Source organism: Sabethes cyaneus, chromosome 2 (assembly GCF_943734655.1).
Source record: "Sabethes cyaneus chromosome 2, idSabCyanKW18_F2, whole genome shotgun sequence".
NCBI classification, from domain to species: domain Eukaryota; kingdom Metazoa; phylum Arthropoda; class Insecta; order Diptera; family Culicidae; genus Sabethes; species Sabethes cyaneus.
Genome location: NC_071354.1, coordinates 190,136,570 through 190,151,016, shown reverse-complemented (window position 1 = coordinate 190,151,016; position 14,447 = coordinate 190,136,570). Strand labels below are relative to the sequence as shown.

Genomic DNA, 14,447 nt, shown 5'->3' with positions numbered 1-14,447 from the left:
CGCCAGGTTTTATACTGAAGGAAACTGTGAAGGAATGTGGCTTTGTGTCGATTGAAAGCATCAGGAATGTTTGGTGTAATTTGCAGTGAAGTGTGTTTTGTAAACGGATTGTTTTTGCTTTAGATACACGTTGATCAAGTGTTTAGTGGTTTCTTTTTAAATGGATCTTATTGTGAACCAACCAGTTTGATCGAGCAGCTAAGCAGCGCGGGTGAAAAAGTTTTATTCGAGGTGCTCTATTAACAGCCGCGTTATAGCAACACGGTACCCGCGTGTAAGATGGACATCAAATCACTGTCGGACGTGCAAAAGCAGATCTTTCAGAACTTGGTTGAGAAGCTGATCGCACGTAACAAGTTTCCTCCCAGCGAGGCCGAAGATGTCCAGAAACTGTTAGAGAATGTGCGTGATGCGAAAAACTTCCACAAGATCATGGAAAAGCTGAAGGAGTGTGGCCAGCTGGACGTAGATATCGAGGAAAACTTTCGCGAAGGTTAGTTGGAATACGCGTGGCCGCCGTAGGCGGCTAGTTACCAGTCACTAACCGGACGTTTTTTCTGTTTATGTCTTTGCATTTCCTTTGCAGAGAACGGATTTTTCCTCAAAGATAGCGTGAAAAAGTTCGGACCCGGTGGGCAGACGCTAACTCCTCGGCACACCATCGACGCAATATTAGGTTTGAATCATTGTGAAAATGGAGGTAGGATACTAATAATGATGACTTTGATGTGTTTGATTGTGGCGGTGCACACTAACGCTTGCTTTCCCGGGGGCCTCGAGTAGAGTTAGTTACAATTTGATGTGATGGTTGACGATTTCATTTGCATCGTAACTGACTTCTTGTATGTTCAGCGTTACTTACTTTTGTTTGAGATTCGAGAAACATTTTTATATCTAGAACTAAGCTTGAAATTCTAGTTGCTGAAAGAGCAGTGAAACATCCTACAAAAAAGATCATGGTTCAAAGTAAACGAAGCTCAACAAACGGTACTAAAGCCAGGGCTAACGGCGAGGATGATGATGCTAAGCTTTTAGAGGAATGAAAGATAATAATTCTGTATGAGCTGCTTGTTCTGATTTTTATAAATACTCTTGGTACAGATAAAATCGGAGAACGCGAAATTCGAAATCTCACATCTGCTTTATTTGTTCAGTTATATGGCATAAATGACCGCATTTAGTTGTATAGTCTGAGCTTGGGACGCTGTAGAAATAATTTCTAACATTTAGACTAAATTTTGAAAGCTCTTCATCAAGTGCACGGTCGTCTGCAACTGCGCTGACAATATTTGAAAAGAATACTATCTTTCGTATAACTAATGTTGTTCCGTCGGAATGTGATTTTGTTGGCCTTGAAGCATATTGAAGTTTACATGGTATGACATTTAGCAATTCTTTAACAGATAATTCTTTCTTCCTAATTAACCAATAATAGTTATTGTTATTGGAATCGATACGTAGAAAAATTAGAATTCGTAAAACATATCTACCTTATATTGATAGGCTAATATGAAAACGTAAGTGTCTTTTATTAGCTTCATTAAATTTTTTAAAGGTTTTTTAGCGCCATTAATCATTACATCTGGTTTTAGTAAGGTATTCGCAATACCAAGATGATACGAATCAAAAAATACTCATAGAAAACTATAAAACCCTAACAAAACTTTTAATAAAACGTTGCCTATTTCACCACGATAAAACTAGTTGGCAGTAACACATCATTTATAAAACAACTTAAGGTAAACTCATAGCAATACAATAGCGTACCAATACAAATTCGATCTTATCGTGGTTGTATGTCAAGCACAAGCCGCATTAAATCTGATAGTGCTATTATAGTGCTATTAGAATGGTAACAAATTGATTTTTCGCTGCTATTATGAAGAATACTAGCGTTCAACACCGAAAACATTTTTTATGCTAGGGCATACTGTCGTATGTCTACCATTTTCGTAGCCCGCTAACAAGAATTCATCAAAGCAAAGTGTAAGTTACAGAATTATTAATCAAGTAATCTTTATGTCACAGAATGCAACTAGAATGATTTTGCTTAGAGGTTGATAAATCGAATATATTTATTTCGTTTAAACTATTGGTTTTCAAAGATTGCAACCATTTCCGATGCCGCGTTGATTTTAGTCAGCTGTCATTCCAATATGCACGATAAAATTTAATATACTAAGCTGCACAACTATGGAAACTGCTGAAAATTTATAATTTAATTATTCGGATGTTTTATTATAGTTGCAATAAACCAAATCAATCAGGATGATCTTACAGTAAAACTTCAACTATTCTACTTACGGCTGTATATTTTCAAGTTGACACCAGTGCTTAGAAATCTCACATTCAATTTATACAATACGCCTGAATTGATGCAATATACTGCTCATTCTTTGCTGTTTCTAGTGCAGATGAAATGAACTCAGTAGCGAAACTCTTACTTTCATGTTCGTGTTATTCTCTACATTCATTCCTTCTCGACAATAGTGAATGAAATTAAAGGTGAATCATTCATTCACCTTGAACTTCCAACAACGGTAAACGAAATTACAATAAACGTAAACATTGCTCCAAAGTTTTAATTAATTTCCTTCAGTCGGGTTTTGGTTGATTTTAAAAAGCAGGCAATTTTAAAAACTAAACTTTGAGATTTAAAATATCAGTCACGAGCAAGAAAATTGACTGATAGGTTAATCGAGCAATCGTTCAGCACTGCAATTCATGAATGAATTGTTTTGAGCGGTAGAAAGCTGAGAAAGACAAACACTGTCGGCAATTCAGTAGTCATGTCCATGGACTGACAGATTAAAGAATACTACCAGGGCACAGTGGCCCGGTTTCGAAAAAAAGCAGACATTAGCAATTGGGAAAGAAATGCGTAAATTTTCAAGGATGGTATCTTCGATGAAAGTTAATAATAAAATATAGCGCATCTTTCTGCACTATTAGGGTGATCGTGAAATCACCTATTAGGGTGATACGAACTTTTGTTTTTTGAATAATTTCAAAAAAAAATTATCTTTAAAAAGTTGCAGAACATACTAAAGTAAGCAACTTTGCTCGATATATTAACTACCTATCTTTTACCGGTTGCGAAATATAATGATGTTTTAAAAAAAGAGCACTTAAAATGAATTATGTATTTTCTTTCTAATTGATGTAAATCGGTGAAACTTTTAAACTTTCCTCTACTTTTATTACGTTTCGGCTTACTTTATATCTGTTCAGCCATCATCAGATGTATATAAACAATTCTTATAAAAAAGTGCAACACTTTCGTTGCCCGTTGGTTGTCTTCTCCACATACGGCTCGAGCAGCGTCGCCGTAAGGAATAACAGCGGGCAACAAAAGTGTTGCACTTTTTATAAGAATTGTTTATATAAATCTGATGATGTCTGAACAGATATAAAGTAAGCCGAAACGTAATAAAAGTAGAGGAAAGTTTAAAAGTTTCACCGATTTACATCAATTAGAAAGAAAATACAAAGGAATACGGTGACCAAAACAATTAAAGCATAAAATGAATTATGCTCAATTACTCTGCACACAATTTTTTTATTGCTTTCGAGTGTTCTACAAAGTTTTTTTTCTCATTTTACACATTTTCTCTGAAGGATGCTTGTCGCTAGGACGCATATTTAATACGTTATAAAATATATGAAAAAAAATTCGCGTCATTCAAATTTTTTTTTTCAATTTCAATTCCATCATTAGATCTCCAAAGGAATCCCAGAAAAAATCAATTGAAAAATGAAAAATGTGTTATATTTTGATAAAATTTTTTATAGCTTGTTATGTGAAAGAGATAGGGAGTTACTGTATTTAACAAAGTTGCTCATTTTAATGTTCTACAAGTTAGCTGAGGACACCATACGTTTTTGAACGCATTTAAATAAACGAAAATTTGTATCACCCTAATGAAACCACCAAAATCACACTAGTTTGTTATAACGTATAAATGCGTAATTTTTGGGGCATTTTATCTTTTGGAGAAGTTTATTAAAAAAAATATAGTGCATCTTTTTGCACTATTAGGATGACCGTAAATTCACTTATTGGGGTGACATTAACTTTTGTTTTTTAAATAAGGCCATTGCAAATCATTTTAAAAGTTTTTGTAATCCCCCCCCCCCCCCGAAATCGAAATCGGCTTGAAAAATCGAGGAGTAAAAAAAGTAATTTGTAGGATATGAGTTAAATTTTTTTTATAAAATCAATTGTCTGTGGGCTCTACACCCTGAAAAACTTGAAAGATGAGTGTACAAGTTGAGTTAACGCTTCTAGGATGAAATAGAAATGGAAATTCAAACAGCGGAATTTCCGAAAATCGGCCGAAAAAATTTTCTTTCCTTTTTGTCTTTTTTTCGAAGATTTTTGCATGGAAATTAACAACGTATATATTAAGCAAGAATAGATTGGTTTTCACGTTTAAACTTAAAATAAAAATGCCTAAAATCCGTATTTTTTTTTTGCTCGATTAAAAAATTCTCCTTGTTTTTTTTTTGCAACCCCCCCCCCCCTTCAGTGGCCCAACACCGGAGGGAAAAAAACTTTTTAAAATATTTTTAATGGCCTAATTTCAAAACAAAAATTTCGCACTAATTTCGTAAACATTGTTGATTTTTGGTTCGGACGATGGAAAATGTTGATGGATGGATTGTAAAACTGTACGACGAGTTCAAAAAATAAAGTCAGTTGCGTAATTTCAATAAATGCTCATAACACTTTTTAGTGAAATTAAAGTGCACGAATCGGAAGGTAAGTGTGTTTGAGTCGAATCAGCACAAGAACTCTTGGATTATTCATTCTATCCATCCAAGATATGATGAAAATTGAATTGACTTCCCTTACTATAACAGGAATTAACAATAAAGCCTACTTAATAAACAAAGAAAAAGTCAAAGAAATGTCGTGTCCATAGGTATAATCATTGTTAATTTATTACAACGAAATAGGCTACGTAGCACATTGACTTTTGAAAAATGAATTCCAGTGGCCTTCGGCTCGTTTTTCAATCGACACCTATTTTTTCCACTCAAAAAATGCTTCTCGTAATCTCACTTTTCCAGGTTTTGGCCTCCATTTTAAGAGAATTGTTTTTTGTGCTAGTATGTAATTTGTTAAGAGTTATGATTTCTTTTTGAAAAATACCATGGACCCCCGGTAATTTGAACGATTCCTCATGCAGACTAACGAAATTACTTTTTAATTTGAAAAACCTTTGATAGTCTGAAACTTGTATTAATTTGCCACCCTGCTCTTTGCTATTGTTTTGATGGTTTGATTTAGTTGGCAGTTGTAAGCAGCAAATATTTCGTTTTTCGGTCGAATTATCATCAGAATCGTAAGGAAAACGGAATGTGAAACAAATTTACACACTAGATCAGTATGAACAAGTCACGTTTATTGACATTGTCTTCATAAGCAAATGGCGTCATGTTGGTCATGATATTTAAACCATTTTTAATTCGCACTACGTGCAGATTAACGGAGTTCAAATTGGAAAGTGCTCGGATTACGAATGGTTAAACGAACGATGGTCCACGGTATACTGTTTTAAAAGAGTTTTATGACAACATTGTTAAGACAAATACATTTTGTAGAAGATTGCCATGGAATTTGTCAAAACTGTTGCCAAGTTTTAAGAAAGCTCTGAAACGATTCAAAGGGGAATCTAATATCCTTCAAAACATATTATGAAGTGAATTTAGCTAATGCAGTTTTATAGAGATTGCTGTCACTTATCCTATGTACGCTTCGCCGTGGAAAAAATCATCTGGAAAAATTTTCTGTAACAAAATCTTTTCCCGATGCACACAAACCACCAACACAGTCGCGTACACACTTAAAAAATAGCACCGAGTTCGGCAAAATTTTGCGGTAAAAATGTCGATGGTGTATGTCGACGTTTACGGCTCTTTAGTAACGTTTGGCAACATAAAAAATTTTACCGAACGGTCAACTGTTGAGATTTCGGCAAAATTTTTTCGAGCTCGGTGCTTTTATTTAGGTGTGTATTAGCAATCCTTATGAATGTTTCTTTAAGTCTTCTTCAATCATACTTCATAACTTTTAATCAAATGAGACAAACTTGGCATGGGGGAAACCATTAAAAACCCTGATAGACTCTGAAATGCTCTGATAAAACGATCAGAAGAAATTAATAAAACCAACTTGCTATTGTACATTATTTCTTTAATCAGACAAAGCAAAGAAAATAGCAGCAAAAACTCTGATCTATCCCCCCATAGGACAGATTTAGCTTCTCCATCCACCCTAGGAAAATTTACTCAAATTTTTAAATTATAGTTAGAAACAATATTCATATGAACAATATATAAACGTGAAAGTGAGCATGTATGTATGTTCCTCCATAACTCTGGAATGTCTGGACGGCTCTTCGTCAGACTTGAGACACATATTCTTTGGCATTGAAGAATCAGCGCAGGGAGGTTGACAAAGAAGAAGTGGTCAACTAGGGTAGGGAAGTTCAAATTGGTAAAGGAGTGAGTTTCTCTTGCATTTGGACCTAGTAAAAGTAGCTTTTAAAAGAGTGGATAGAGTGATCATCAACACAGGGGGAGGTTCAAAAACGTAACAAAGGTTTTGTGTTGTTTCGGGAAACTAGCAGTCATTAACTTTTCGTCGGAGAGCCCAGTTTCGGACGCAGTTTTTGAGTCCAAAAGCCGGATTCTGTTTATAGAAATGTATTCACTGCATTCTTTTTGCCAATCTGAACACAGTGAATATATTTTTATGAACAAAATTTTTGTTTTGAACAAAAAAAACTGCTTTTGAAATTTGCAAAATTGATGACGACTAATTTCACCTTAACAGGGATTTACAAGTGGCTGAGGGACAACAGGGAATTTGGTGACAAGTTGAGTACACACATTCAAATTCACATTCACATTCAAAGAAAAAAGGTTTTTTTATTATGAGAATTTTTATTACAATAACAGACGTACAAGTGGGAAAGAGACAAAAGGGCCCCAAGTAAAATCGGACAATCAGCTAGTAGGTAATAGAAACAAGAGAGCAATTTTTATTTGCATCGCTTTTATACTATCTCATCATTAATGTGCATTTAATTTTAATATGCCGACGTATGAAAAAAATTAATTGAGAGCTAGTTCCGCCAATGATTGGATCGACAAAAGGGGATATTGTCTAGTAAAAATGACAGTAAAAATAAGTTATGCTAAGCTACACAAATAAGTCATTTAGTATAGTAGTGATCCCGGTATCCAGCACTTATTTTGTCCTTAAGACACACTTGTCAAAAGTACCGGAATGATATTTTTGCCTTTTTGCCTTTCTACTATATAAATATATAGTATAAAGGTATAGAAATCACTTGGAAAACCGGAAATGGAAAGAAGGTCCTGCGGGCCGAATGTCATATACCATTCGACTCAGTTTCGAAAACTGAGCATTTTCTGTGTGTGTGTATGTATGTGTGTGTGTGTGTATGTGTGTGTGTGTGTGTGTGTGTATGTGACGCTTTTAATCTCACTCACTTTTCTCGGAGATGGCTGGACCGATTTTAATGTTCTTAGTGTCAAATGAAAGGTCTAGGTGTCCCATTGGTCGCTATTGAATTTCATACTGATCGGACTTTTAGTTCAAAAGTTATGTATAAAAATATGAAAAATATGGGACTTCATTATCTCATAGGTCCCTTAACCGATTTGAACAAAATTGATTGCATATGAAAGAGGAGCCTTGCAAACCCTTAACTTCCAAATTTCATGACGATTGGGCTTGTAGTTTGAAAGTTACATAAAGAAATGTGAAAAAATAGTATTTAAAACATATTTTTGTAACATATAAGCATTAATTCAATGAAAAACATCACACATTTTATTATTATTTGAAAATTACTACTGAGATCTATCAAACGAAACCGAGTTATTTAAAATCGGACAGTTCATTCAAAAGTTATTTAAACTTTAACACTTAAGCACCGTATATTAAACCGTTAAAACGTGTGAATTCAAAACAAATGTTGATTGTATTCAATGTGTGTGATGTATGTGTGTATGTATGTATGTATGTATGTATGTATGTATGTATGTATGTATGTATGTATGTATGTATGTATGTATGTATGTATGTATGTATGTATGTATGTATGTATGTATGTATGTATGTATGTATGTATGTATGTATATATGTATGTATGTATGTATGTATGTATGTATGTATGTATGTATGTATGTATGTATGTATGTATGTATGTATGTATGTATGTATGTATGTATGTATGTATGTATGTATGTATGTATGTATGTATGTATGTATGTATGTATGTATGTATGTATGTATGTATGTATGTATGTATATATGTATGTATGTATGTATGTATGTATGTATGTATGTATGTGTGTATGTGATCCCAAGCAACAATGTGAGTTTGATTGTACTCTTCTGGTGGTTTTCATGACCAATTTTGGTCTTGAATGTCATCATAAGAGTGTAATAAAACTCAAATTGTTACTTGGGATGACAATTTACAATTTTTAAATTTGCATTGAAATTCAAGAAAATATGTTTCTAACTTTTCTGAATCAATTGTCTGAAATTTTTGAAGCCTCTTAGTGGAATACGAAATTTGAAATTAAAGAAAAGAAAAAACTTTTACCGACTAAATCCCACTATTTAATATTTATTCGCAACAGATACGTATACGCTTTGAAATAAGACGCTGTTGAAGCCTGCACGTCGTAGGCGAACTACGTATCTGTTGCAAATAAATATTAAATAATGGGATTCAATCGAAAAGCTTTTTCTTTTCTTTGATTTCAGATTTCAATTGTCATTTTGTTCACTTGCTGTTACTCACAATTGTACACGAAAAGCAAACAGCGAAGAAAAGCAGTTAATTTAAGCATGAAGGTATAGTGGTGTATAGGATTAAAAATGAGTTGATTTTTCCAAATAAATTTATACAAATTTCAAACAAATTTTGCGCATCAATAGATGCTCTTTTCAATCAATAGATAGAGCTTAGAAATGTTATATGAAAAATAGGAAGTAAACGTTGCACGGTAGTAATTTTGTAAGATTTGTTTTCGTTAATGACATTTTAAAGGACAGATGTCTTATGTCATGTATCATGTTTCAACAAATAAATCAAAAATGACAAACACTGAAAATCATATCGATCATATTTCCCATTCTCAAGCATGTTTAAGGCGCAGCTTTTGCAACCCTCTTGTTTTCCTAACCCTCCAACATTGTAAAAACGATACGATCAAGCTAATGACTATCTTTTCATGAAAGTACATTCAAAAAAAGCATAAGTTTTGATTTTCATGCAAAAATAATTATCTGAAGGAGCGCCAGCTAAGAAAAAGTTCAATTTCTCTTTTTCATATCTAATGCTCTATTCAGTTATTTTTTCTAATTCAGATATATTGCAAAATTGAAGCCAAGCAAACTAATAGTAAAATTTTGAGATTAATCATTTTGTTGTCGATATTCTTTGTCTTCAAAGGCGAAGTATAATAATAATTTTTCTGAACTCTTGTTTTTCAAAGATGCTAACTTTTGAACACATGGTATTAATTAATTAGCAACAAATCTGTTCTGAACACATATTTCATATTGTCAATTCAAAACAAGTTTCCTATGTGGCTCTGAAGCCCGAAAGTTTAGGCCGACCGATTATAAAACTAAATAAGGTGTTACAAGTATCTACGCACACAAGGAAAGAAAATTTAATTATTCTACGCAATACGTTGTGAATTTTACTGGCAAATAAGGATTTTGAGGAATACGGAACGGATATTTAAAAATATAGTCAAGTTAATTATACATAGATGTTCCTGAGAAATTAAATGATGATTATTGTGACAGTAGAAAGGCTAGGTCACGCCGCTAGGTGGATTAATTCGGGTTTTTATTTAAGATTTAACATTAAAACTGAGAAATTATTATTATAAACCAAAGCAAAGCAAAGGTTAGGTGCTACATTCCGTTATCGAAACTTGACCTTTTGTTTTTATGCGACGAACTTCGCAGCCAGCTGTTAGAGTACAGGACAATCGCAGGGCCAGTTGCTACGATTCTATTGACTCTAACAGCCCAGTCTCCCAGTCGAGATTCGAAAATACGACGGTCTATTAGGCTAGCATCATACCTCGAAGCCAACTGGGAGGCATCATTATAAACCACACATACTCAAAACTAAAGGTGAACCTCCTGCTAGATGTGAATACTGAAATTCAAATCAATTTTCAAATTTCGTTTAAGGTACCATACTTATTAGCATCGCCTTTGTGTTCGTTGTAAATTCGATCTTCTAGATCAATTAAATGTCTCCATGCCGCCACATAGTGAGTCCCAAAAGCAATGCCCAAAACACATCAGTTTTAATACTCAATCTTGCTTCTCATCAAACAATTACCCTCTCGAAATTGCCCCATCCGGAAGGGAACGGATGTGTTTCGTACGGATTGTAAAATAGGAAAATAGCCAACCATAACAAAGACACAATCAGTGCAGAGCCTTTGCCGGGTGGCCCACCCCAGAATCATGATATCAAATCGAATAGCATCTTGCTTGCCTAGTCGTCGTCGTCGTCCCGTACGTCAACCGGGAAACGTCCTGTGCAAACATTCAACCTTCTTCGCTTTTAGTCATTTAGCAGCATTCGTTGGCTGTTTCTAGCGGCGGAGGTATCTTCCAAAAGCAGCCCCGAACCGATGGAATCTGATGATTTTATCTTCTAAATTACACCAGACATCTACATTAAGCCGACAGGCGAAGTAGTTCTTCGCCTCGTTCAAGTCGACAGTGACAAACCAGGGCACGATAGTGTGTGAATCTGGAATGCAACTTCGCCTTTTTGTATCTAATTTTTGACTACGGAAAAAAATCTGGAACAGGAACAAATATGGTTGAAAGAATCATTCACATCTCGGGATATTACTTAATTTAAGTAAAAGTTAATGCAGTTACATTATAAAATGGTGAATTAAAAAAAAACTGTCCATTTTTGCTGAAAAAAATTCAAATGCAAGTATTCCACTGTGCCATTATTTACCAATAAAAGAAACCGGTAGATTGTCATTCTAACACATTCAACTAGCACCGGTAATCATTCTGTCCCTTTCCATTCGCTCGTTCAGCACCGGTACGGTCGGAATCATTCCCACCGAAGCAGCAGCCGCAAGCCGTGTGCACCATAGCAGCCATCGCTGGTGATTAGATTATAGAGCCCTGCTCGGCGGTGGGACGAATGGCTGGCCGCGTGCTGGCTGGCCAAGCCAAGTCGCAAAAACTAGCATGCGGCCATAACCCAAGGCTTCGTTCGGGAACCAGCAGTGTCCGGTTCGGAGTAAAAGTGAAAACTTGTTCTATTATGTCGAACGAGATCGGGATCATTATTGAGTTAGTTTTCCATTTGGCAGGCTCTTTTCTTCTCGATACGTAGCCAACGGACTGCAATAGGGAAGAAACCGTCTTCTGTCTTGTCATGTTTTTCCCCTTTTCGGGTCGTCGCAAAGCTTTTCACTTTTTCCGCCACTTCTGCTGTCTGCCTAATTGTTGTATCTTTTCTTAGTTTATCTAATTTTGTGTCTGTTTTCATTTAGGAAAACAATGATTTGGCATAAAGTACCACACCAGACTGACTCCGAGCGGCTGGACGGACCTGGCTAGAGTGCTGCTGGAGTGATATTTAATACCGCATCTTGTTAGCTCGGAAAGTGGTAAACCTGTGTGATGGAACTGATGTTGCTTTGAAGATATCCGTTTGTTTTGTAGCGCTCGTTCACTCCGACTTGTCCGGTTTGTCAGTTGATTAAGTGTCTACTTAAGTGGGTGATTGATTTATGCTGTTAATGACTGTTGGAAACGAGTAATTAAGAAACATTGTGGTGACGGGAGAAGACTTCAAAAGAAAACCAATGTTTGTATTTGTGTATTTTCAATATCAATTGCGAATCAGTTCTGCTTTTCACGACCATTGATGACAATAATAGATTGTTCGCTTTAATCCATCATAAATCAATTAAAATACGATGTTCTCGTTTTCGTTAAAATTGTAATACCTCTTTCGCTGTCAGTTTCAATGTCGTCCAGCAAAACAAACCAGTCCCAAGTCCTAACTATAAGCTCATCATCGAAAGCAGGGGGATTATGATTGCTTGCTGTGTGCACGGGTAGGTTTTACCCCGAGCGAGCGATTCTGCGTGAAACTTAGGATTGGGCGATACCGTATCGATACCCGCGATATCGATACTCGAAGGCCGATATTTCGATATATTTCATCGATACTTACGACGTCGATATTATGCTAAATCGATAATTTCATCCCGATACTGTTCTGATAAAGCGGGATATGCAGCTGAAAAAATATAGACTAAAACTAGGTCAGGAAATGCTCAAAAAAACAAAATTTTTAGGATTTTTTCTCGCACTGTTTTCTTTTCGGGTAGCTTCTAAGCTTAATTCTCAAATTTACTTTATTAGAAATGACCTCGACACAGCCGTTTTTATGTTAGACGACTTGAAACGAGCCGAACTGTGTCGATTTCGGTACAAGTGCCGAACTGCAAGATTTGTTAAATTCGTTATAATCTTATCGATCTGGCAACCGTGCTGTGCAATGTGCTGAGTGTCCGACCCCTTGGAATTGACTCTTATGCAAAACCTTGAACAATGTCACTTACGTGTTTAACGCTTATTGAACAGTAAGTGCGTACGATATGCGATTTTCAGCAATTCAAAACTGACCAGAGAGCACATAGAGTAGTATTGGGCGTTGAAGGCATAGAGATTTTCCAGTTTTTTACGCGCCATAATAGCGGTGAAAGTGGCAGAGGTGGGACAGAGATCGAGCAGAGCTAGAACCGGAAAGGAGCAACTCCCGGCGGAACTCTGCAGGAATGGCCAAGAACCGCCAGCAACGACACATCACTGGATGGTTTCAGGGGTTTGGGAGAGAGCTGCCGGATGAGTGGATTGAGGGTGTGGTTTGTCCCATCTACAGAAAGGGGGATCGGATAGATTGCTGCAATTACCGCAGCATAACGCTGGTCAAAGTCACCAACAGATTTTGTTACGTCATCTATCCCCGGTGGCTGGAGAGTTCGTAGGGTAGTACCAGGTTGGCTTTTGAAGGCCCGTGCTAATACGGATCAAATTTTTACTCTTCGGCATGTCATCTAGATGTGTCGGGAGTACAACCCATCATATTTTTGTGGATTCCGGGGCAGCATACGATTCAGTCGGGCGTGAACAGCTGTGGTGCGGTTTTCCGTACAAAGCGACGTGTCCGAAATAGAGTTGTACTGGAGCGAGTGATGTGTTGCGTGCGTGTTTTGGGGGCCCTCTCTTTGCTCAACATGTTTTTTATTGATTAATTTTTATGAATCCCTTTTTTTGAGTAGCATTTCCTAATCCCAGAATGCCGCCTTAAATAGTATCGATAAATCTAATATCGATGCTTCACGAGCGATATATCGACGGTATCGATAAAGCGGCGGATTTGATATTGATATTCAATTATCGATACTTTCGGGAATTTTGCCCAATCCTAGTGAAACTACAACTTGTTCCGCAGACAAGATGTTTCGATTTAAACGCAACCCGGCTCTGCTGCTGGTGCGGCAAGCGACCGTTTGCCTGACTGTCTGTCTGTCTGTCCGTCTGTCTGACTGTCTATCCATCTATCTGGTCTGCCTATTTGAGAGCGTCTACTCGTGTACCTACTCAAAGTGCGACGGTGTGGTGGTGACGAGCGCCAGCGAGCGAGCATGCAACGAGTGGAGATTTTAATCGACGCTTAATTTAGGCTCTCAGTTTTCAGTTCACCATGGGAATAATGTAAGGAAATATTGGTTAAAAAGAAAAATCTTTATTTTTTTTTTGAGTTGCATAAAACATATAACATAAATTTGGAACAAATTAGTTGCGTATTATAATTTTTGTACAAAAAGTTTGCCAATTTAAAGATTAATTTGCGATACGACATTTTGGTCATTTATTGAAAAAGTGCTATAGGTGTTCCGTAACCGAGTCTGTCTTGATAAGCGTGTGGTTCTGTTTTCGAATTTTAGTAGAATCACACCATTCGATGTTATTTAACTTAAGTATAGATTCATACTCAAGTCCATATCCTCCCTTCATGCTGAATTCTGCTTTAATTACCATACCAGTCTGGCACACGCGATATTTTGAGGTATTTCATCCCAAATCTTTTCTAAACGTTGCTTGAAAGTATCCATTGTCAATCCTTTGGTGCTCCCTAGTTTGCCTAGCATGCAACCTAATGCATCGAAATAGAGTGGATTCAGACCAAGCGAAGAGGTAGGCCACTCTTTCGAAGAAATAAAATCCGGAAAATTGTCCTCACACCAAGCTTGTGTAGCTTTCGCCCGGTGAGATGGTGCAGAATCTTATTGGAAGCAGTATGGTACATTCTTATAGTATT

At 36.2% G+C, this 14,447-nt stretch overlaps 1 protein-coding gene across 1 annotated transcript in view; it reads left to right on the top strand.

The window, feature by feature from the left end:
• Positions 1–279: 279 nt before the first annotated feature.
• Positions 280–14,447, top strand: part of LOC128734978 (retinal homeobox protein Rx) — a 108,974-nt gene continuing 94,806 nt past the window's right edge. Inside the window, exons 1-2 of the mRNA XM_053829401.1 lie at positions 280–493; positions 587–700. Coding sequence (XP_053685376.1) covers positions 280–493; positions 587–700 — 328 coding nt within the window. The remainder of the gene's footprint in view (positions 494–586; positions 701–14,447) is intronic.